The following is a 25,070-nucleotide window of genomic DNA, read 5'->3' as shown; positions in this document are numbered from 1 at the left end:
CAATCCCCTGTCCGGGGGGGGGCGCGTTCCGAGAGGAGTCGGGAGGGTGGGAGGGGAACGTGACGCTGCGCGGTGTTGCTGAGGTTCAACCCGCCGAATAACGGCCGGTGCAGCCTCAAATCAAACCTGCAAAAGATTTGAGCCCCTTTGGGTGTGAATTGAGACGAGATGAGGTAGTGAGTGGGGTCTTTCAACTTGGCTGGAGAGTAATATCAGCCAGGGACCTTGATATTACTATGTAGTTGTAAGAGCAGAAGTCGCTAAGACGTGGCGGGGTGGGGGTGGGGAGACACTTTCTGGGTGGCCCGTGAGTGGGCTTTGGGGATGCGACCGAAAACAGAGGAGCGAGTCGGAGAAGAGTAGTTTAGACGCCAAGAGGAACCACGGTCTGTCGACACCTGTCTCCCTTCACCAGGGGTCCACAGTCCAGCCATTACTGCGTGGATTGTCCCCTTGGGGACAAAACCCTCCCGACTTGTTCCAGGGTTTGCGGGCTGGTGTGGTAGGGGGTCCTGGCTCCTTCCAGGCTCTGAGCTGTTCTAGGAGGAGGAGGCCAGAGTAGTTCTTTCCATTTTCCAGACGAAGGCACTGAGAGGCCCCGCCGGGTGCGTGCAGGAGACCGATGGGTGAGCGGCACCAGAGCTCGGGCTGCTAGCGGTGCCCAGGCTGCTGAGGCCCTCCAGAGGCGGCGGGAAGCACCGCCTGCATCTGAGGTCTCTGTGGACTGGTGTTTTATCCACGTTTGTTTTCAACGCTGCCTTTCTAAAGAGCCTTTTAGACATTTTTCCCCCCTAAATGCCTCTCCCACTGAAATTGGGATATACCATTTCATGAATGTACTGTTTATGTATCATGGCACTTGGGTATGTTACAAACCATTGTAATAGCTAAGATTTTTTGTCTCCTGTTGAGACTACATCCTGTAGACCAGAGTTTCTCATCCTCCACAGTCCTGTCATTTGGGGTTGTATAATTCTTTGTTGTGCCTTGTGGGACATTTAACAGCATCCTTGGCCTTAACCTGTTAGGTGTTTGTAGCACCCACTGCCGGACAGAGCCAGACATTGCCCTGTGTTTCCTGACGGACACCCCTCTCCCCCACCGTTGCTGACAACCACTGCTGTAGACAAATCCAGAGGAAGTGAACATCCCCTGGCCAGTCCCACCTCCTAGGTGGAGGTGGCAGTGGTCATAAAGTTAATTGAATTGGCATTTTTTTTCCTACTCATTTTGACATATTTTCTATTTTAGTACTTACTGCCTTGTATTGTGATTATTTTTGATATATTTGCCAGATCTTCCCCTGAGACCAGTCTAGAGGATAGGTTATTTCAGAGCCAAAGTCATACCCCCAGCTCCAGTATAGGGCCTGGTGGAACCCTCAAACATATGTTAAATTAGTGCCATGAATGAAAAACAGAGCTTAGAGCTCAGGTCCTGGGGTTCTGGTCTCAGTGGGTCATTAACTCAGGTATGACTCACCTCAGATGATTTCCTGACATTTAAAATAAGGGGCTAAGTCATCTCTGTGATCCCGTCCAGTTCAAATACTGCTTCAGAAGTCCATGTGATGTGTGTTAAAGCTGTTATGTAATCAAGGTGGTAGTTAAGACATTGTGTTGACATAATGCAGACTGCTCTTCTAGGGCCTTAAGTGATATGTCAGAAATAAATGACAACTCCAGAGACTTTTACGATGAAGCTGAAGAACATACGGCCCCTCGGTGTTGTTCCCATGGGTGTTGGATGGGTGTTAGTCTCATTTTCCAGATGAAAAAAATCAAGGCACAGAGACATTAAGCCTGACTGAGACTGGGAGCCAGGTCTGTCATTTCAAGAGCTAGACCCGGGACCTCAGGGTCCATCTTTGTATATCATGCCCCAGCCTGCTCATCGTAAGTCTTGAAAGGTCTTGAAATCATTGGCATCGTGAACAAAATGTGCCACCCTCTCTCTGGTCAGGCCTGTTGCTGAGCATCAGTTTACTCCCACAGTCAAATGGGAATAAGAGAACCCATTCTGTCGGATGGCCTGCTGGGTGAGAAAGCACTGGACGTACACATGTGTGGCATTGTCGTTACAAGAGTTTGTTGGGTGAGGCGCCTGGGTGGCTTAGTCGGGTAAGCATCTGACTCTTGATTTCGGCTCAGGTCATGATCTCACAGTTCTTGACTTTGAGCCTCGCATCAGGCTCTGCACTGACAGTGTGGAGCCCGCTTGAGATTCTGTCTCTCTCTTCGCCTTTCCCTCACCCATGCTCACTCTTTCTCTCTCTCTCCTCTCTCTGTACATTAAAAAGAGATTCAAACTCATAACATAGTTAAAAAAAAAAAAAACACAGGGGTTTGTTGGGCACCAGACAGGCAAAGAAAGAATGACAGAACTCTGCCTTGGGTGTCTTCTGTTCTGGATAGGATCCAAACACCACCCAAACAGCCACAGTGCCTAGCATTTTGTGGTCCTTGTCTTGTTTTCCTTGTTTTAGGGACGAGGAGACAGACAGTGGGTCTAATAACTAAGCCTTGGGTCTGCAGCTAGTGAGTGGCTGTCTCTCAGGCAGAGCTGAGTTTGAAGCCGAGCTTCGATATTATTACAACCTTGGACTTTATGTAAATCCCTTACCCTCTCTGAGCCTCCATAGCCTCATCATTAACATAGAGACAGTCACATTCACCCCTTGGGGTGCTAGTGTTCATTCAGTCACTCAGCAGTGATTTATTGAGCTCCTCCCGTGTACCAGGCACAGGATACTGCATGAAACAAGCAGACAAAGTCCAACCTGCACTCTAGCTGGGGTGGCTGGGGTGACAGAAGGCACATCCAGGGCCTACTAGCTCAGGCCTGGTAGAGAAGATGTGCTCAGACAGTACTCACGGGTCAGGGCTCAGGGGGCTCTGCCTGTATCTCTGCCTTACTCCCTGTTGTCAGTGTCCAGTTGCTTGAGGGCTGTCACTGGCACGAGGGCCTGTTTTCAGCTGTACATGACCGATCTGAAGTTCCCGGGGAACAAATCCTCTCCTCCACCCAGAACCCGTAATCAGTGACTGGTGAGGTTTGCAGGTATGTTGCCCAGCTCCCTACTTCTGGGGGAATAACTGAGGCATCAGTAGGATTGAGCTCCACTTGTCCACCATGGTCACTAACTTGATGGAGCATTCTTTATTAGCTGCCTCCCACCCGTGACCCACTCCCCCACTCCCTGCTGGTGTCTCCTGGGATCACCTTCCAAAGGAATGCCCTTGAATTCTGGTGTCAGCATTGGCTTCTGAAGAAACCCAAACTAAGACCCATGGCCCCATTCCGCTCCTGAGAGTTCTGGGGCCTGAAGCACAGAGCAGGGGCTCTAAGCAGCTCTAGAGAAGGGTGGCTGTGACGTGTGGCTGTGGTGGTTAGCCAGGAGTTTCTATGGCCTAGAGGTTGGAGAGGGCTGGAAATGAACATTCTGAGCCCTGCTGGATGCTAGCTCTCTCCCATCATTGTTCTCATTTTACACATAAGGATGCTCACAGAGGTTCTGTCCCGTCAGTGTCCCACAGGTCAGAAACCAGACTATTCAGGGATTCAGATCTAAGCAGCCTGACTTTAGAGCAAGGTTTCTTTTTTTTTTTTTTTAAAGTTTATTTATTTATTTAAGTAATCTCTACGCTCAGCATTGGGGCTCAAACTCACAACCCCAAGATCCAGAGTCGCATGCTCTACCAACTGAACCAGCCAGGCGCCCCCTAGAGCGGGGTTTCTTAATTGCAGCACTGTTTTAAAAAAAAAAAAAAAAAACTTAAAAAAATTTTTTTTTTAATGTTTATTTATTTTTGAGAGAGAGAGAGAGACACAGAGTGCAAGCAGGGGAGGGTCAGAGAGAGAGGGAGGCACAGAATCCAAAGCAGGTTCCAGGCTCTGAGCTGTCAGCACAGAGCCCAACGTGGGGCTTGAACCCATGAACCGTGAGATCATGACCTGAGCTGAAGTCGGCACTTAACCAACTGAGCCACCCTGGCACACATAAAAAAAAATTTTTTTTAATGTATTTATTTTGAGGAGAGAGAGAGAGCGCGCGCGCGAGTATAAGTTGGGGAGGGGCAGAGAGAGAGAGAGAGAGAGAGAGAGAGAGAGAGACAGAATCTGAAACAGGCTCCAGGCTCCAAGCTGTCAGCACAGAGCCCATCGCAGGGCTCTAACTCAGGAACAATGAGATCATGACCTAGGCCAAAGTCCACGCTTGACCGGCTGAGCCACCCAGGTGCCCCTTGATTGCAGCACTGTTGACATTCTGGACTGGATGATTTTTGTGAGGGCTGTCCTATGTGTTGTAGGATCTCCCACATGGTGCCAGTAGAACCCCTCTCCAAGTGACAACCACAAATGTCTCCAGACTTTGCCAAATGTTCTCAGATGAGAACCATTGCTTAACTACCCACTCACAAGGCAGTGATATCCACATCAGCCAGAAAGGCTGCAGACCCTGAACTCCTGCAGTCCTGAGGCTGCGGACAGAGGAGCTACTGAGCCAAGGCACCGGGACAGTTAGGGCTTTGGTGGCATAGTGAGTGGGAGCTGCCAGGAAAGCAGCATATGGGGATGTCCCAGGCCTCCAAGACTGGTAAGTGAAGGAGATGAGTTGTTCTTACTCATCTGTCCATCCTCTCTGCTTGTCTGGCCTGACTGTTGAGACCAGAGCACTTTGACTCAGTAACAGACTCCAGGGCCAGGCTCAGATGGGCCATGGTGATTAGTGCAGGAGCCTTGGAACCAGGTGTTTGGGCAACACCGAAGGAGGTGGTTAAAGGGGAGAGACCAAAGGTTCTGACTCTCTTTTTCAACCCAAGGAAAGAAAGTCATAGTGAGAAATTAGACTGAATAAGCCCCTGATTTGTGAAATAGACTCTCCACACTCTTGCCTGTAGTGTCAGACCAAAACAGTTAAGAGTGTGAGCTCTCAGGTGCCTGGCTGGCTCAGTTGGTAGAGTGTGTGACTCGATCTCAGTGTTGTGGGTTCGAGTCCCACATTGGATGTAGAGATTACTTAATAAAATCTTAAAAAGAGAGAGAGAGAGAGAGAGAATGGGCTCTGGACCCAGGCTGTCTGATTCAAATCCTAGGCTCTGCCACTAAATGTCTGTGTGACCTGAGGCCAGTTACTTGCCCTTTCTGTGCTTTAGTTTCCATTGTCAAAATGGGGATGACAGCTAGCACCTACCTCTGAGGGTTGTTGGGAGAATGAAATGAATGATTAAGTGTTTAGAACAGTGCCTGGCACACACATGCTATGGAAGTAAGTGTTTGATAAATAAATTTCTGACAATCCTTCCAGGTAGGAATTATCCTCATTTTGTAGATCAAGTTGAATGAGCTAGTAAGAGGCAGAGCTAGGATTTGAATCAAGCTGATCTGACTGTCCAGACCTGTGTTTTTTCACATGGCTTTAGGTATGAGATGGGAAGTGGGGTCAAGGCTGTGGCCTGGGTGGGGCATGCTTTACATCATAAGGCAGCTCTGGACAGTACCCCCTCTGTCCTGTTGTAGAGACCTGAGCAATGGCTGTAGCCTGGAAGTAGGTGGATGGCCACCCCAGTGTCCCACTGTCTGAGCAGGTGAGGGCTGCTGCTGGAGTCAGAGACAACCAGGGTCTTTCACTTACTATCTGAGCCGAGGCAGGGACTGTCACGGTGTGGACCCCATGGGCACTGGCTGGTGGAGGGAATTACCTGGCAGACAGACAGCTGCGACGGCACCTGAACTAGGAAAAGGCGCTGGGTCCCAGACGGGCAGGAGGAGGAAGGTAGCAGTGATCAGAGATGCTAAGGAACACAGCCCTCACGTGGACAGCTTGGGAGGGTCAGTGACAGGGGAGCCTGCTGGGGGAAGGCCCAGGTCTGCCACTACCCTCCTTGTCAGCCTTTCTGGGCCTTCCTGCCCTGACTTGTGAGACCCGCCATCTGTTCCTGGGCAAGAGCCCTGGGGGATTCTGAGGCATGTGGTCTGTGAGCTGCACTTGGAAACACTGCCTTAAACAACATGCTTCCCTCTATGGACCTCAGTTTCTTCATCTGTAAAATGAGGAGGTTGGTTTATGTTTCTTCCACATGTAGAAACCCGATTTAGCCCCGTGTTATGCCTCATGTTGGCACCATTTGTCCAAGCACTCTGTGCACATGGTCTCATTTACTCTCTGAGGCATTACAACACGTATGTTTGGATCCATGGTCACAGGGTGAATTTGTGGCCTGGTCAGACCCCAAGACTCCTGCGTTGCCTACTTTGGGTCCATTTGGGGTAAGCCCTGACCCCAGTCACCCCCTCCTCCCCTTCTCTCTCCTTCAGGTCTCAGCCTCCCCAGATCCCAGCTCTCCTAGGGAAGAGGAGAGGACCCCCCTGCTCCCCAGAACCCGCCTCCAGGCAGGGCCACGCCAACATAGGCGCCGGGCTCTCAGTGAGCCAGCAGCCCTGAGCCTGGACAAGGCGTCCATGCCAAGGACCCTGGAGGACACTCCTTTGCTGCTGGAGCTGCAGAAGCTGCCAGGATTGGCCAACACAGACTTGACTGCCCCAAACCCCAATATCCAGGTGAGAGCTACAGGAGGGCATAGGCCCAGTGGACACCTAGAGAGGAACTGGGCTGACCGGCTCCATCCTGAGGTCAGGCGTCCCCATCCTGTATTCCTTGGAGGGCGGGGTTCTTTTGGGGTCACAGAGTAGTGGGGGCTGCTCCTCTACTTCCCAGCTGTGGGCCGAGCAGGGCATGTGGCCCTCTGAGCCTGTTTTCCAGTCCATAGCAAAGGAGAAACAGCACCAGCCTGGTAGGGCTGTCATGAAGACCCAAGGAGTGGGGAAGCTTTGTGGATGGCAGGGCCTTCTAGGGAAATGGGGAAGGGGCGACTTGTGGCCCCTACCCAGGCCCAACCCTTCCTGCAGGGTTGGTTGAGTGCAGAATGGAGTGGGCTTGTGGTAGGGGGCTGCCCGCCAGAGGGGCTTTATGGAGCCAGTGGGATTCCAGTTTACATTCTCCACTGCCAGTCCTCAATCCCTGATGATAAGAGTCCTGCATTTTGTGCAGCACCTACAGTTTGCAAAACACTTTCATCAAAAGAGAAAAGGCAACGGGGAAGTGTAGAAACTAACATTCTAAACTTGTTTAAGAGTTTGTGTGTATGCGTGTGCGCACGCGTGCATGTGTAAAACCTGGAAGTTTAATTATCAAAATGTTATTTGTCAGAGATGGAGTGGGGGCGATTTTAATTTTTTTCATTATATTTTGCTGGTTTTCCCCCAAATTGTGTTCGGCAATCTCGTATTATTTTATAATAGCCAAAAACAATGTTTCAAAGTTCACTTTCATGTAAATGATTTCATGTTACTTATTTCCCGTCCACAATGTGGTGAATGAGAGCCCACCCCCACCCCCGCCCCACCCAGGGCTGCTGTGGGACTTTGCTCTCTTTGCTGTCATTTTCCAGCCCTACAGCGAGACCCAAGGCTGTTAGTGGCCCCTAATTCTGGGCAGCCTGCAGCAGAGTTCACAGCCAGCTTCTCTTAAACTAGGGGGTCTCTACCCTTGGCACATGTTAGAGCCACCATACCTAGCCCCACCTCAGATAATTAAATTCATGTCTAGGGTTAGGTCAAGGAGTCTGGAATATCCAGGGGATTCTGATGCACAGCCAAGTCTTAAATTGTGACCCCGTGTGCCCTGGGAGGCCAGGAAGGTTGGCCAAGAGAATGAGCTGGTTTGGAGGAAAGGTTGGTCCTCTGCCCCTGCCCCCACACTTGTCATCTCTCCTCTCCTTGGAGCCTTGCTCTGAGCACTCCTTCACTGGCCGGCCTGTGTCTGACCCTCTGCAGGTGACCATCGAGGTGGTGGAGGATCCCCAGGCGGAGGTGGAGATGGACCTATTGGCTGAGCCCAGCAGTCGCTGGCCCCAGGGTGCCTCTAGCTGGCTGTCCGCCAAGGAGCTCTTCTGGCCCCTATTCTGGAGCTACCTGGAGGGCGAGGAGGGGAGGACCAATCTCAAGGGCAGAGCCCCAGGGGAAGAAGAGGAGGAGGAAGAAGTGGAGGAGGAGGATTACCCTGCAGAGTATAGTGAGAGTGAGGACCAGGAGGACAACGAGGAAGAAGAGGAGGAGGAGGAGGAGCCTGGGTTCAGTGGGGCCACAGGCAGCTGGGAGCAGGGCTGGCTGGCCCCTGGGGACTGGGCCTTCAAGGAGCCAGATGGCTATGGTGAGCATCCCCACCTTGGCATCCCCGGCTGCTGCTTCTGGAAGTTCTGAGAGTAACTGGGGCTAAAGGGAGGCCTGAGAGCTTCACCGAGCAGAGGCAGCTATGAAGGCCAGAAGCTTAGGCCTGTACAAACACCATCATCTGCTAAATAGCAACATTACCCATAGCTTGCAAAATCTGTTTTTCCCCCAAACATTTGACCTTCACAACAGCCCTGAGACCCCCTAAGCAAATCGACGTTTGTTAATTTTATATATATTCATAGCTGTCACTTTCCAACAAATTGGGAAATATGGTAAACCCCACCACTCATAACTGACCTCATTTTCAGACTGTGTGGGCTTCAATCCTGGCTCTGCTGCTTACCAGCTCAGTGACCTTGGGCAAGTTACTTAACCTCTCTATGCCTAATTTACTTCCTCTCTAAAATGGAGAATGGCACAACCCTTAACTACATAAGATTGGGCGTAGAGGGTATTGAGTTAATACATTTAAAGTGCCAGCATGTAGTAAAGTAAGTATTGGCTGTTTTTATTATTTTTATTAGAAAACAACATAGCACAGACTATCAGAAAATACCACCTAACACCTGGCCAGCTCCCATGACAGCCATTCTTGTTGTCGTTCGGGTTTTCCTGGGTACAGACGTGTTTCATGGACAGTTACAGCCATTCTCCCTAGAGCCCTGGTATTTCATCCTTGGACAGCGGTGCCATCATTAAGACTAAGGCATAGCAGGCTTTCCCTGGTTCACCAAAATGATGTAAATTGGCAGTTTTCATGCCTTTCAGCTTTTCTTCCATTAATTTTCCTTAAACTCTTGGTGCCCACCTGCTCCGGCCTGCCTGGGAAGTGAGGAGAGAGCTGGGTATGTCAGTACTTTGGGGGTTCCACAGAACCCCCTGGGTCTCAGCCCTGCAACAGCCAGAGGTCTGAGGGTGCAGTCATGGTGTATTTCAGGTTCCTCAGACCAGGTCTTGGTCCCTATCATGGAAAGTTAGGACTTCCCTTCATGTCCCCAGTGCTGGGGAAGTGTTGTCAGCCTTGGTTTTAATTGACATAAAAATTATAGGTCAGAGGAGCGCCTGGGTGGCTCAGTTGGTTGAACGTCTGGCTTCGTCTCAGGTGATGATCTCTCTGTTTGTGAGTTCGAGCCCTGCATTGGGCTTGCTGCTGTCAATGCAGAGCCCACTTCGGATCCTCTGTCCACCCCCCCTTCTCTGTCCATCCCCTGCTCTCTCTCTCTCTCTCAAAAATAAATAAACACTAAAAAATTACAAAAAAAAAAACAAACCCTCTAGGTCAGAGACGTAGGGGGACTTGCCCAGGGTCACATTGACAGTGGTCAGGTAGCTTCCAGCCCCAGATATCTTTTTCTCTTCATCGCTGTGTTGGCACAGAGTGGGTGGCTGGGATTGTTGCTGTGTCTGTAGAGCCACCTGATGATTTACATGGGTGTCCACCATGCAAGGGTCCCCGGCTGAGGGACAGGTGGGGGCTGAAGTCCAGCCCGTGCTTCGTCCGCTAGGCTGGGAGCCCTGGCACGGATGGCACCATCCTGAGGAAGGGGTACCCTTAGCTAATCTGCACCAATGTGCCCTGTGGGCTGTGCTCACTCACCCTTGGCTCCCTGCCTTGACCCAGACTATGAGCTTCAAGAGGAGTGGAGCCCCTGGTCTCCCTGCAGTGGGAGCTGCGGCAGCGGCAGCCAGAGGAGGACTCGGCCCTGCGGCTACACCTGCACTGCCACCGAGTCCCGTGCCTGCGACCTGCCCCTTTGTCCTGGTGAGACGAACCCCAGCTCCTACACAGGCAGAGGCTTACACTCTGGGCTTGGCCCCCTGGGAATGTGGGCCTTGTTTGAGGGTGGGGCCTGGAGAAGGGATGCAGGAAGCTTATAGACACGGTGGTTCTGCCTCGTCCCAGGCCTAGTCCAGATGCTGTGGGCACCGAGAGCCTAATGAGGGCTGGGCTTCCCCACTGGGAGCACAGAGGTGCCCTGGGGCCCCACCAGCCTGGCCTCCTCTCTTCCTAAAGGCACCGAGGACAAGGACCCCTTGGGCTTCCCCGGTGAGGGGTGGCCACCCCTGGCCCACAATGCTACGGACATGCTCAGCCCAGGTCAGTGGGGAGCTAGGCCCTGCTCCTGGGGGCTTGGGGAGAACCTCTCTCGGGAGGGTGGAGCATCACTGCACAGGAGGAATCTCACCCCCATCCACTGAGGCAGAGTACATGTTCCGGCTGGAAGATTAGTCTCCCCAGAAAAGAGGCCCTGTCATTTCTGAGTCCCTGTCATTTCTAGCCAAGCCATTGGCCTTTCCCAACCTGATATTCCTGCTGGGAAGACCGTCCTGATGGGAGCCACTGAGCTTGGAGATCCACCTGGTGGGGCATATTCTCCCTGGCTGCAGGAAGGGATGGGGACATTCTGGCTTCCACTCCCGGGTGCTCTTGGAGGCTCCTGGGTAGGCTCTGTGTGGGAAAGGATGCTGTCAGAAACAGTTTAGGGGCCAGAATTCCAGGACTGCTCCTTCCAGCAGTTTGGAGCAGACAGTACTTTCACTGGGACATTCTGCATCTCTGTCTCTTGGTGTCACTTGCCCCTCACAAGGAGGTAGGCAGCTGCCAACAGGCCCCCTTGCGGGTGGGACCTATGCTCAATACTGTGAAGCTCCCTGAGCTGGCGTGGTGGGCCTGGCACCGTGCAGGGCAGGGGTTCCCAGAAGACTAAGGCCCGGGATCTGCCTTCAAAGAGCTCGGGTGTTAGGGAGAGAGACACACATGACCAACTTGAGCACGATGCTGCAGAGTGTGCCCCAAAGTTCTGGAGTGAGGAGGAAGGAGCCATTCCTTCTGTGTGGCCAGAGTCAGCGGCCACATTCCCAAGGTAGAGAGAAGGGAGGAAGACAGCATAGATGGAGGGGGTCACAGTGGGCAGAGGTGAGAGTGGGCCGACACGCTTTCTTACCAGTTGCTTAAAACAGCGGTTCCTGCGCCCAACCACCCCAGCTCCTTCCCCAATACCCCAGATCTTCCCCACCATCCAGCACATAAAGGGACAGCACCTGGCACTTCAGACAGCCTCCAGGCTCCTCCTCCAGCCCCTTGGCCAACATCCATTCTGAGCCGTAGCCTCTGGCTCCAGGTTTCCTGGGTGGTTGTGTGGTAGCCCTTATCTGGCAACAGAGGAGGCCAAGCTGGGCTGCACTCAGCTCCGCTGCGGGGCCTTCTCTCTCCAGGCATTGGCCCTTGATCAGCCCCCACCCCACCTCGGGGCTGACTGGCTCCCCTCCCCTCTGCAGATGTGGATAGCTGTGAGAAGTGGCTGAACTGCAAGAGTGACTTCCTAGCCAAGTACCTGAGTCAGGTGCTGCAGGACCTGCCCAGCTGCCCATGCGCGTACCCGCTGGAGGCCGTGTACAGCGCGGTGAGCCTGCAGGATGAGCACCGGGGCCGAAGCTTCCAGTGGAGGGATGCCAGCGGGCCTCGAGAGCACCTGGACGTGTACCAGCCCACGGCGCGCTTCTGCCTGCGCTCATTGCTGTCCGTGGAGAGCAGCACCCTGGCCGCCCAGCACTGCTGCTACGATGCGGGCAGCCGGCTGCTGACTCGGGGCAAGGGCGCCGGTGCGCCTGACCTCGTCAGCACCGACTTCTCGCCCGAGCTGCACTTCAAGGTGGACACGCTGCCCTGGATCCTCTGTAAGGGGGACTGGAGCCGCTACCACGCTGTGCGGCCTCCCAACAATGGCCGGGCCTGCGCCGACAACCCTCCCGAGGAGGAGTACCTGGCCCAGTTGCAGGAGGCCAAGCAGTACTAACCAGGGGGCTGCTGTTCTGGAGAAGATTCCCCTGCACACCCCTCACCCTGCCTCTGCCCAGACCCCATGAGGCCGGCCGGCCTGGTGCCGCGGGCCCTCTGCTTGTGAACCCAAGGCAGGTCAGCACCCCAGGTGTCGGTGTGGGGCTGGGGACAGGTCGAGGGGTGTACAGGGCCCAGGCTGAGGGAGGGAGCTCAGCCCCCAAGGTCTCTGGGTGATGGGGAAGGGGGGAAGTGTGCGTCTGTGGGGGCTGCCCTCTCCTGCCCCCTGGGAGGTGCTGTCCCAGCCTGGCCACTCATTTTCCTCTCTCTCCCTCTGAGCTGGGCTCTTCCACCCTGGCTGTGGGCACACGTCGTGATTCCCAGGGCCTGTGGTGCCACAGCTGCATTTTGTCAGGCTGACAGCCAGCCTAGCAGCCAGCCCTCTTTATCTCTGGTTGGTTGTGGGAGGCCCTCTGGCCCCACCCCTGCTGGGAGCCACCACAGACCCACACCGGGGCCCTAACAGGTTCTCCTCAACTCCGAGCTGCTTTTCAGTGGACACTACTTTGGTTAGGGCTAAAGTCAACCCGTGGGGCCCAGCGTGGACAGACAGGCTGAGGTGGCCGAGACAGGGCCGGCTCCTGGCTGGGAATGGGTCAACCAATTCAGGTCCCTTTCTTTGTCCAGCAATCTCTGCTCTGTCCAGGTTGTAGGGATGTGCAGAACTGGATGGCACTGCCCTGAATGGACACAGCTGCCACGTCTGGGTGGGCTCAGAACAGCTCAGGAGGATGTGCACCATGGTGAGCTGGTACACCAGTTCTCGGCTCGGGGTTGGCGGCAGGGAAGCCCAGATTTGGGCAGTTTCTGTGGTGTTTGTAAAGGCTCCCGCCATGGCCCACTTGACGCTCCCGAGGTGATGTCATTGAACACACTGAGCTCAGAGCTGGGAAGAGATGCACATAATCGGCTCACCTAGCAAACCTGGTGCTTCTTCCCTGCCCTCCTCACTCCCAAAATCTTACTTCCTTGCCTTGTGTGGGGTTGAAGGGCTGAAGTCCCCACCATCCTGCTCACAAAATCTCCAAAAGGTGGGAACTTCAGCCCCTAGACCGCCGCCCTGAAGCTCTTTGTGATCCTCAGCAATAAAGCACTTTATTTTCAAATTCTGTCTGATGAGGAATTTGGAGCCTCACCAGAGGTGTAGGGAGCCCTGTGTACAGCCCAAGCCAAGCCCCCATGGTCGTGTTTGTGACTCCTTAACCTAGCCAGGCAGGCAGAGCTCCTGGGATATCCCTACTCATACTTGCACAGGGTTTCCTAGGAGGTACGGACCTCAGAGCACATTTACTAGTTCTTGGGGAACAGGAAGACTTCCAAGGCAGAGGTCAATTAGCATGCACTCCAGAGGAAGTGGCCCTATTTCCCCAAGTACCTTGCTGCAAGTTTGGGCAGAGTTGCCCAAAGGACTACCCCTATAAGATGACAGAAGTGGACCTGTACCCTGCCTTGGTTGCTACCCTTAACAGAAACTGCACTGTCACTACTAGCATCTGGGGAAGGACAGAGACACATCAGGAAGTAGGATGAGGCAAGTTATGTCCAGAGCCACCACCTGGAGACGCTCAGAGAACCAGATGTTTCCATAACCATCACACCTAGAGGTAAGTTTATTAGTCTGGTCCTGGGCCACAGTCTAAAAATACTCTGGTGCAACTAAAATATTACAGGGCCAGAGAGGGCAGGATCTCGTCCCCAGATGGGATCAAGTTCCCTCCCATTCTCTTGTCTGGGAAAATCAACATGATTAGTACAGGCATAATTTAATTATCTGTTAGCAGAAACTGTGTGTGTGTGTGTGTGTGTGTGTGTGTGTGTGTATTTATTTTGAGAGAGAGAACACTAGTGGAGAAGGGGCAGAGAGAGGAAGAGAATCCCAAGCAGGCTCCACACTGCCAGTGCAGAGCCCCGACTTGGGGCTCAATCTCACAAATCGTGAGATTATGACCTGAGCTGAAATCAAGAGTCAGACGCTTAACTGACTAAGCCATTCAGGTGCCCCCGCAGAAACTTTTTTTTTTATAAGATAAAAATATCCTAGAGTCCTTTTTCACAGGAATCTGCTAATTCTCCTCCTTTCTAATATAACTCACCTTAACACTTGAACACACTGTCTAAATTTAATCTATACCTAGTGGTTGTCTATTACCCAAAAACTGAGTTTAGCCAGCCACATTTTTGATCTGTAAGTGACATGGGAAATTGCTACCATCTCAGACCACAGATGACAGAAGATAAAGGCGGTTTGGAAAGGAGTCTTGAAGAGGTTGGAGAGCAGGTCAGCTATAAAATAGTGTTTATTCAAACTCTACAAAGGAGAAAGAGGCACTGTGCAGGTGACTTTGGGCTCAGGGAATAGGTGTGTGTGAGGAGAAACAGTGATGGAGAGGTCACTGATCCTGTTAAAGGGAGGATTTTAGGAGCGGCCAGGACCAGAATCAGGCGGGGGCCCTCCCCCGTTTGGGTCCAGTGTTAGGTAACTGTCTTGCCTAGCTGTTCTTACTTTTCCAAACACCAGCCCTCGTGGCTGCACACCCAGCACGAACACCACCACTATTTCTAGTTTAGCTGCCCGTCATCAGGATGGCTTGCCCAATTTGTCTCCATCTGGTGTACCTCATAAAGGGTCCTAGGCTAGGCAAGACTGGTCAGATCGAATTCTTACTAGGGTTTAAAGCAACATTGTACGTCCCTTCCAGATCCTGCTGACTTCCTTTGTTGGAAGATAGAATGTTTTCAGAGCCTTTGTCCTATTGTTCATGAGAAGGTCCCAAATGTGTTTCTTTGGCTCCTCCATTACAATTAGATTTTAACAGGTGGGGGTGCTTCTCAAAATGTGTCCTGACATCAGTATCACTTGGGGTATTTATGAAAATGTAAGTTCATGGGCCACACCCCACGCCAAGTAAGAATCTTTTAGGGGTGGAGTCCACATTTTCTGAATTTAACAGATTCCCCCAGATGATTCTTAGGTGAATCCTTGGCCTATGATTTGCAATTTAGCCAGCTAACTAGCTTTTCAAAATATTCTTGCTCAAGGGAGAACATTTGGGCCCTTGAGTCTGGAAGTCAGTAGGTACCATTACCTATGCTTCTATATTCGTCATCTCTAATGCTCTCACAAGGTACCTGTTATAACCATTATACAGGTGGGAAAATTTGCCCCATTTGTTAGAAGTGGTATGATTCAACCCAAGTCCAACCAAGTCCAACCAAGTCCACAGTTTTGTATTTAGCTCGATCTGCGTTTTAGGCTCAAAAATGCTAGCAGCAAGGGGCACCTGGGTGGCTCAGTCGGGTAAGCATCCGACCTTTGATCTCAGCTCGGGTCTTGATCTCAGGGTTGTGAGTTCAAGCACCATATTTGGCACCACGCTGGGCATGGAGCCTACTTAAAATGTTAGCAGTAAAATGGCAGTGGTAAAAATGGGAACAGCCATCATTAGTACTGGGGATGTCAACTGTTACTGAGCAGGTCACAGGAGAGTTCATTTGCCTGGTGCTTTGGTTTTTTTAAGGTGTTTATAATCTCTACTTCAGATTTTTTTTTTTTTTAACGTTTATTTTTGAGACAGAGAGAGACAGAGCATGAACGGGGGATGGTCAGAGAGAGGGAGACACAGAATCTGAAACAAGCTCCAGGCTCTGAGCTGTCAGCACAGAGCCCGACGCGGGGCTCAAACTCACAGACCGCGAGATCATGACCTGAGCCCAAGTCGGACGCTTAACCGACCGAGCCACCCAGGCGCCCCCAGATTTCTTTTAAAGAACTCTAGAATTGGTTAACTCTCCAGCCAGGCATGAAAAGGCTATTTTGTCACTGGTCTCTGTGTGAGGAAGAGGAGGATTCTGTTAGGAAGGGTCCCTAGATTTGATTCAAGCTACAGTCCAGGTTCTCTATCAAAAGACTTCTTTTTGGACCCCCAAGAGGCAGATCTAATGCCAAATTAGATGCTAATTAGTTTAGTCCACCATTCCTATGAGTAATTCAAGCCAAAAGTGGCTCTTGGGGGTCTAAATTATCCAGATCAGTACTGGTCTTTTGCTTTAACTACAATGTTTTGGCCAAGTCACCTTGGTAGGATTAGCCTGCAGGCCTCACTGCCACCTAATAAAACAAGCAAAAATAGATGAAGGAAATAGCTGTGCCTGCAGGAGGTAGCATGTCTGGATTAGAAGGCCCTGACTCATACTGGGACACAGGGCACCAGGGCAGGGCTTGTGCGGGAAATCGGCCCTCCCTGTTCAGGTAGTTACTTCTGCCACGTGGTGGCCTGAACTCCAGTTGAACATACCCCCACCCTGTGGTCAGTGCTCAGTAAACTTGTTTAACGGAACCAGGTACTTAAAAAATACTTGACCAGGATATTCATATCTTCCTCTTTCTGGGAGTACTAAGAGGCCTGGCATTTTTTTACTCCAGGAGGGATGCCTAACACACTAGAAATACAGCAGCCTCTTTAAGCAGATGAACCTAGCAACAGGGCAGTAGACATAGTGGTTTAGACTGGAGCACTGGCTCTGCGAGTTCCAGTCCTTCTCAACTCTTGCAAAGTATCAGCTGTAGGATCTGGGAGGTTACTGAAGAAAAGCAAGACTTAGATTTTTCTAAGACAGAAATGCAGGTAGTAGCTTTTCATAAGGCTATTATGGGGGTTAAACGAGCTAATGCAAGGGGGCTACTTAGTCTCCAGTACATAGAACTGCTCAGTAAGCAGAAGCTCTGAACCTGAGGTCCACAGTACCCCCTGCCACAGGGCAGGGGATCTTCCCATGTATCAAACCAGCACCTGGTGCTCGTCTCTTCTTGCAAAGAGGCCACACAGAGAGGCAAGCCTAGGGTGCAGTTTCTTGGCACTGTTTACCCCCGAGAACCCCGCCTTGTCTTCTCGCAGTGAGGGGAGCAGCTCTGTGCCAGTCTGCAGAAAGGAGACTAGCTCAGGAATGCAGTGAGGTGGTTTCTTTCCTGCCTCCTAATTACCTGCCCTTACCCAGAATGGTTTTCCAGAATGGTTTTCCCTTTAATTCAGTGTCTTCAAGGGAACTCATTAATACCACCCACCCAAGCAACACAGGTTTCCAGATATGCACGTTTTTTAAATTACGTTTATTTAGCGTATGTACACATAAAAGAGAAATCACCCTCTGATCCCACCCAGCAGAAAACATGCACAAACCCAAGATATACGTGGAGGGAAGGGGCCCCAGCCCCAAGTTAGTGGTTGGGATGGTGCAATCCTGTGAGTCCCAAGCCCCAGTCAGGAGAGGGCTGGACCGAAGCACTGGGCAGCCCCTTGCTGCCAGCCCTAAAATAAGCGTGCGCCGTAGCCAAAGGTCTGTTTGATGCCTTCAAAGTAGTACCGCTGCCAACCCTGCCGCGTCCTCTCTTCCTCGGGGGCAGGGATGCCTCTGCCTTCCATGCACAGCTCAGTCTCTCCATTCTTGTCTATGAAGGTCAAGGTGATGGTGGCAAAATGCCCTGGGGAGAGGCAGAGGGGAGGGGGGTTTAAGACCCAGGGTTTCCGTCAGGGTTGGAGACTAAGGGGGAAAGAAAGAGTTCTGGGGGTAATGGCACTAAGCAACTATGCATACTTACCTTCTGGCCAAGATTTAAACCTCCACTTCATCACAATAAGTTTCTCAGGGACCTAAAATAACCAGAGAGATCAGTGTGTACCGTAGACTCCAATGCGCCAGATCCTGGCTGGGACCAGCTGTCTGTCTTTCGTTCGGCCTACGGTCTGTGCAATTCTACACCTCAGGGGCACAAAGTGGACCGTGGAGTTGGTAGCATCTGCACCAACACAGGCTACGGCCTCTCCTCTCACTCCCAAGTCCAGTCTGGTCAACTGTGCCCAGGTGACAGTTCAGTGCTACAAATGGAAAGTTACCAGCCGCCAATATACATGATCTCTCTTCCATGTTTGATTTCTTCAGGAAGAACTAATTTAACTCTGAGGAGAAAAATTCTAGGAAAGCAAGAGAATTCAACTGCAACATTCTTTTGAAAATACAAAAATGAGGTTTTAGTAACCAGAGAGATTGAATTTTACCTACAGAGCTGAAAAAAGGAATGTTTTTCTTCTGACCTGAGACTATATCCTGGGTCTGGGGCTAGCAGGCACTCACCAGATCAGTGAATTCCCCAGAGACGTTGCCATCTACCAGGTGAAACTTCCCACCTTTGTCTGCTTCTAACATTGCAGGAGCATGGGTAAAGGCCTGAACGAGCTGTGGGGGAAAAAAAAAAAAAGGTAGGGAAGATGTCCCTCTCAGTGGGACCTAGGGACAAACGCCAGGTGATACTTGCACACCTTAGCTCTCATTTCCAAAGGCACCACTTTGTCCAATGACTGGCTTCTGTTATGTCCCACTACAAAGGGACAACCACTGCTCAGGGCTTTGACTTGAGTAACTCTTTGTAAATCCATGATGCCAATACTTCAGATCCATTCACTTTTCCAACAAGAATGTTTCCAGTGGTGCCCACTTAAACCACCCCAAAACACTATACGGGAGGACAGAGAGCAAGTCCACCTTGAGGAGTAGAGTGAACACAGAAGGGTTTTTTCTTTGTCGCTACTTGTACAAGGAAATCCTCATGGCACCACTTTTTAGTACCTGCTCTGCATGCAGAGGGGATGTGCCTACAACATCCCAAGTCACCTGAGCAGCAAATGCCTGGAGGCCTGACGGACAAGATTATACTTACCTCTTGGGTGGTAAGGACTCTATACAGCTCCTCTGGTGATGTCAGGAAGGTTTCTCTAAGGGTGATCTTACAAGTGGGGATTTTGACACCAACGGGTCTGGCCTGGGTTTTTGAAGGAGCAGACTTAGCCTGTGGAAGCGGCAGCAAGAAAGGTTTAGAGGGTGGGAAGCCTCCATTAACGTGGCTTCCAGGACAGGCCTGTCACTCATTCTCACAAACTTCTTCGCCTCCAGTGCTAATTATTCCAGGAGGCTGGATGGGCGTTTCAGTCATTAGGGGAACCTTCCCAGAGTGTTCTCAGTTCCCACTGAAAACAACACTCCCAGTGGAGGACAGATCCTCACTGGAAACCCCACTGACCAAAGGACCTGGCAAACCACTGGGCATTTCTGAAGCACTCAGTGTAATTCTCCAGGAAAAATTCTGTGCTCAAAGAGCTGGAAGCAGCCACCTCCCCTCGGGAATCTCCTTCACTGTGCTGGCAGAAGGGCAGTGGGGCTGCAAACCAAGTGCTGAGCCTGAACTGTACAAGTTCTAGCTCCACAAAAACTAGCTGCTCACCCTGCAAATGTGGTGAAATTGATCAATTTCCTAATAGGTGAATGTCGTGATCTAAGCCCGGTACCTTTGTGACCCCTCTAGTGTCAAAGTACGAAATATCAACACCCCACTTAGAAAGAATACTGGAAACATAGATAGCTGAAGACCATCCTGTGTTCACAACCTAACCGGTGTTAAATGCAATCAAGAGAAACTCTGAAGCCCCTGCTGGCTTCCATTTGCTCTAGGGGTTTGTTATAAATGATTGAAAACCCAGTTAAAGAGGGACAAACAACTACACATTGTAGACTCTGTAAAAAGCACCATGGGCAGATCACAGGCTGCTGTGGCTTGGAGGTTAGGGTCAGAGAAAGAGCACATGGAAATACCACTTATTTACCTTGCGCTCCTCAGTTTTCAGTGCTGGCTGCCCGGCTGGGTCTACTGACTCTCCGTTCATTGTAGGCAAGATCATGCCCTGCGTGAACTCTGAAAAAATAAAATCCCCACTCCTGGAAGTTATTTCCTAGTAGCTGAGATTTGGGGCTTCTTTAGAGTTTGACAAACATGGACGTCTTACCCCCAAATGAAGTAATGACAAAGAAAGAAAGAGTCTACTTACTTTAGGTCTTTACCTTTGCACTATGCCAGACAGGTATCTGAGTGTATGCTACAGAACACAGAATATTAACTAGGATGATTCTAAATCTCGCTCCATTAGAAGCAATACAACTTGTTAAATGTACATGAGGTCTCCTATGGATGGTAGCCAACGAATGTAGTGGCACTTTCAAGGAATTCAAGAGCAGGGCAAGATACCCACAGATGCATACTTAGTCCCCTTTCTCCACTCTGCCTTACCTCAGTAGAATAGCCACGCCTAGTGCACCAGAGCACTCGTTCTCACCAGAAGAGGTATCACCTCGTATGCTGGTGCCCTTTGACAATCATTTTATGTACTCCCAACACCAAGATCAGAACACACTGGCAGAACTGGAATTCTAGGGGACAGCTGAGCTGACCGCTATCCTAATGACCCCCTAAGTGTCCCTGGAGAATGCATGTCAAAGATAGTCCAGGACTGTGCTCAAGCAGTCCAGGGATGCCAAGTCTTTAGATCGCACCGTTCAACAGAAATGTAATGACAGCCTCAAATATAATCTTAAGTTTTCTAGTAGCCACAGTAAAGTGTTAGAACAGAGAAGTGAAATTAGTTTTAGTAACATGTTTAACCCAATACATCCAAACTATCGTATCAATATAAAAAGCTATTAGTAATTTCACATTCCTTTTCTGGTACCAAGTTTTCAAAACCCACCGTGTTTTCTACTCACAGCACAGCTCGACTTGGGACTATCTGCATTTCAAGTGCTCATCAGTCAATATATCAGATAATCCATCTCTATATCTTTCCCTTATTCAGAGTTTATAGATTGATTTTGAGGTGAAATAAGCCCCCTCCCCCACAAATCTTTTACCCATCTGGCAAAGAAAGGACTGTCAGGACCCTTAATCAGAGTCTGATGGTCGGGGGTGGGAGGGAACTACCTCCTCAAGGCATACGTAACTACTCAAGGGATACCTGTTTTGAGGGTGCTGATGTAAATTCCCATTGCTTCTCTTAGGAGTTTCACCCCTTCTTCCTTCATTAAGGCCACGAGATTTGTGTCAGGCTCATCTTTGGCAAGGCTCACACTAATCTGAGTGAAAGATCAGAAGTAGGTGGTAAATAACTTGAGGGGCACCCACGACATGGAATGTGGGTGCTGAGCAATCAGATAGCTGCTGACATTTCCAAAGGAAACGTGTGAGGGTTGGGGTATTTTTCCAATCCCCATGAGTGTTCCTTCTTGCATTCTGCCAAAGCCAAGGTGGCTAACATTAGAACCCAAGTTACTAGCTAAAGCGGAGTAATTAAACAAGCACAAGCTGTGCTGGGAGCTCTCAATGGCACCACAGACCTAGGAAATCATCTACAAACTGAGGTTCTGAATGCTTGGGCCAGGCCTGGGCTTTAATCTTGAACGGGAAGTCATTTTTCTCATCTGAGAATAGAGAATGTGGAAGACTCAGATGAGGAATTAGGAAGCACAAACCTCTACTTCATCCACACTGTTTTCATCAGACAAATTGGGGATCTCCACATGTCCCTTGTACTGTACTCCAGACTTAGAGGTACCTGTCAAAAGCAATGCAACATCATTAGTCTCCCCCTTTGCAGGAAAAGGCTGCTCTAGAGTCCTAGCTACTCTTCTGCTTGCACTTTTCTGTTTTTTGCTTGCACTTCTTTTGAACTACTGAACTGACCCTCTTTATTCGGAGATAAAGCCAGACGCAACCAACCCTCCCCGCTTCTCCCCTAGAAGAAATGTCTTTCCTCATTAGATCTGTTGAGGCCAACTGCGTTATTACTGTATGGGACTAAGAGCTGTGTGGATGTGGCACTGGCAGGAATTCTGCCAGGGAGAACTTAGGTCAACAATCAATGCAGTCAGTTCTGCTAGAATGCTTGTTTTGAAAATACAAATTTATTCCGATGTGACTGACACATTAGGGGTCAATCTGATCACAGCATGAATTTCACATTTGCTAACACAGGAACACACACCCACACAAAACCACACCCAGCTGAAATGAGCTGCACAGGAATACACAAAACACACACATCTCAAACATTTATCTGCCAGCAGCCTCAGTTCCCCATGTGCTATGAGCCACACCACCCACACTGGTGTTACAACTTCTGATTTCAGCTGACCCTCCTTCCACCAATCGACAATAACCCACATGCTGCAACCCTTCTGATGCCCACTTTCACAAGTGAACTTCAGGTCTTTTTCAAGGTCAAGCACCATGTTTACTGTATTATTTATGTACTTCTTCCCATATAACATGTGTGGACTGTGCTATCAATTTTTATGTTCCTAAATTTTAAAAACGTGTCACCAATGAAGGTTTTTGGGTATTGTGTCGTGTCCCTAACCCTATCCTCCCCATAAGCCCTGTGGTTTTGGTTGAGCAATTTTGCACAGTATGGGGATTTTTAGGAACACACGGGTGACGTTACAGCAGAACTGACTGTATTTCAAAATGAACCAACAAGATGATTATTGATCTTCACTTCTCCTGACCTCAGTTTCTCAATCTATAAAAAAAGGACTGGGTAAGATGATACCCAAGGTTCCTTTCAGACTACTATAGTTTTTTTTAAAAAAGTCACAAACAGATAGATCTACTCTTCTCCTCTTTATTACCATTTAGTTGAAAAATGCTCATCGAGGCACAAATCTAATGTATGCTTTGCCCCACACATGTATTCCTTTAGCTTTAGTGCCTTTTAAAATTGTCAGGACCATCCAGCTAGGGCACATACATGGCTCCAATTCTTTGCCAATACCACCACAGAAGGGACACAAAAACTGGAGGATAAAACCACCCCAAATTATAGTCACACAGAAACTTCGTTAGCAGGGTAGTCTAAACTGGTAGATTCACACAGGAGAAAGTAAAAAAAAAAAAAAAAAAAAAAATCAAGACCAAAAAAACCCTCCCCTTCCCACCTTTAAGTCAATCATCCAAGAGACAAAAGTTAGCTAGTCTGAGGAAACGTTACCTGACATAAAATGTCCTAACATATCATGTGCCCCAAAGATTCAGTGGCCCAGCTGCTTCACTGGTGGCGGCTTATGAGGCCCACAGAGAGGAAATGCATTTAGTGTCCCACAGCAGCAGAGAAATTTTGGCACCCAATACTGATTTCTATAAAAGTAAGGAGCCCTGTGTCCCCTGAAGAGTTCCTAACCTTCCCAAAACTGTTCTCCCGGCTCCTTAATAGGTCAACCAAAATGCAGTTAGCCTTTGTTCTAATGGCCCAGCACAGACTTACCTGTCCAGTTTAGTTTGATGCTCCATTCATAAAAGAAGATAAGTTTGCCTTTGCGATTGTTAATGGATGCCTCTCCATCAAGCTTATTCACTTCTGTCACCTCACACTTGCCTTCCTCATTTTGCACCCGCACTGCCAGGAACAGCGTTTTCAGCTTATCCGTGGACCAGTTTGAAGCATCCCTCTCTGTCCTGCAAAACAGAAATAAAACTATGGACTAGCAGCCAAATGGAAGACACACTGCTTGCTCTGTGCGAGAGAATCCAAGGCTAAAAGAGACCTGACAAATACTCTGAAAAGACCAGTCCCACTCCCGTACATCCACAAACACCTTATCCTCTTTTAGGAAGATAAGGAGTCCCATACTGTCAAGAAAGATAACTGCTGTGTGGAATGGTTACAAATCAAATGGAAAATTATACTTTCCTTTCTCAGCATGATGGTGCTAAAGTCAGTATTTGACACTTGAACATGGCGCCCCCGTTTGACCAAATGGAAAACTGTGACCATCTTGCTGAGGTCAGGAGCCTAAGAGTGGGCCCTAGAATGCAGTATTTAGCTAACAAGTCCAGTAAGTAAGAAAGCAATAATCTTGACCTCATTAGCACAGTGTTCTGACCTGTCAAATTCAGGCTGTGCTATAAATTCCCTACACATTCTGTGTCCTCTAAACGTCTAGGAAAACAATGTTAAATCCAGGGCTTCAAATCAAATTAGATCAAAGCACTATGTATGTTAAAAGGAGATAGGTTGAAATATAGAGAAGAAAAATCACTTTCTGCCTCCCAACATACTAACTAGCAGAGAACCCAGCAGCAAAAAGGGCTGCAACAAAGTAAAAATGAAAGCAACGGGAACAAAGTTCAGTGGAGTTAAAAGATAAAGAAATAGTACTTTTAGGACATTTCATAAATGAGAGTAAGCTTTTAAAAGTGGTTAAGTTCTAAAACCGTGATTGCCCGGCAACCGGGGTAGTCCTGGGAGTTACAACACAACCAAATGAATAGTTCCGGGTGAGAGGCCATGGCATCTTCAGCATCACTGTGCTCTTGAGCACCCACCGAACACCTTCCAAACCTTTGTCCTCTGGACTCAGGCAGTGGTTCTCTACGACTGACTCTGAATCTCACCCGTAAGCCGCAAAATAAGAATTCCAGCCCACTAGCCCCGAGCCTAACACAGAGATCTCCCAAAACAATCCACGCCGATTTGGGTCTCACGGACTCCTCCGGCCACGTGTGGGAAGCATGTCCTTGCTCAGGCTGGATGCATCGGCCACGGGGGTTATGTTCTCGTATCTCTGAAACCCCTCCTCTGGGCGCAGCCCTCCACGTCGCCCTCTTGCCCTCTAAACACTGAAACAGAGGCAGGTGGTGGTGTGTGGAGAGACCTGGGACTACGGACCCCTGCCACAGGAAGAACCCACCCCCATCTCCGGGCAGGGCTGTACCGGCCCTAGTTTTGTTCCGCCCGAGGTTCCAGGGACCCGCACCCCTGGCCGCGCCGTAGTGTTCCCGCGGCCTGGCCCGCTGGCCCTCACCAGTGCCAGTTGTTGACGTTGGTGGCGTCCGCCCGCTCCTCCACGATCCAGCGTGGGTCGCCCTCACCCCACTTGGCCATCAGCTTTCCTGTCGCGCCGCCACCAGCTTCTGAGCAGCCACAGCCACAGCCTCAGGACTGCCTGGTCCCAGCCGCCCGGCAGCGCCTGGAAACTACTAGAAGCGGCCGCAGAACCTCCTGGCTTGCTTTTCCCTCCACCCCCCGCCCCTCCCCGCCTTAACTTCCGGCTCCTCCTCGCTTCCACCGGGTACTTCCGTTCCACCTCCTCGGACTTTGGTTTATGTGTGTTCTAGAGTTCC

General features: G+C 50.2%; 2 protein-coding genes across 4 annotated transcripts in view; one reads left to right on the top strand and one right to left on the bottom strand.

Moving 5' to 3' along the window:
* The window catches only part of ISM2 (isthmin 2), a 35,727-nt gene that overhangs the window by 575 nt on the left and 10,082 nt on the right, over positions 1-25,070 (top strand). Inside the window, exons 2-7 of one of the 3 annotated variants that reach the window (XM_047863286.1) lie at positions 6,319-6,561; positions 7,837-8,212; positions 9,857-9,997; positions 10,250-10,333; positions 11,515-13,104; positions 19,384-19,392. In XM_047863286.1, the coding sequence (XP_047719242.1) occupies positions 6,319-6,561; positions 7,837-8,212; positions 9,857-9,997; positions 10,250-10,333; positions 11,515-12,032 (1,362 nt within the window). In that variant the 3' untranslated portion in view covers positions 12,033-13,104; positions 19,384-19,392. The remainder of the gene's footprint in view (positions 1-6,318; positions 6,562-7,836; positions 8,213-9,856; positions 9,998-10,249; positions 10,334-11,514; positions 13,105-19,383; positions 19,393-25,070) is intronic. The other 2 variants (XM_047863287.1, XM_047863288.1) reach the window with 2 other exon arrangements.
* AHSA1 (activator of HSP90 ATPase activity 1) lies at positions 17,162-24,993 on the bottom strand. Its single transcript, XM_047863293.1, has 9 exons — positions 24,752-24,993; positions 23,212-23,402; positions 21,422-21,504; positions 20,908-21,025; positions 19,726-19,814; positions 18,786-18,914; positions 18,203-18,304; positions 17,670-17,721; positions 17,162-17,552 (listed from the first exon to the last, which is right to left on the bottom strand). Exons 1-9 carry the CDS (start codon positions 24,829-24,831, stop codon positions 17,380-17,382), a joined length of 1,017 nt encoding a protein of 338 aa, XP_047719249.1. The 5' UTR covers positions 24,832-24,993; the 3' UTR covers positions 17,162-17,379.

The sequence above is a fragment of the Prionailurus viverrinus genome, chromosome B3 (genome assembly GCF_022837055.1).
Source record: "Prionailurus viverrinus isolate Anna chromosome B3, UM_Priviv_1.0, whole genome shotgun sequence".
NCBI lineage: Eukaryota > Metazoa > Chordata > Mammalia > Carnivora > Felidae > Prionailurus > Prionailurus viverrinus.
The sequence above is the reverse complement of the archived record's forward strand: the minus strand, read 5'-3'. Positions and strand labels throughout refer to the sequence as shown.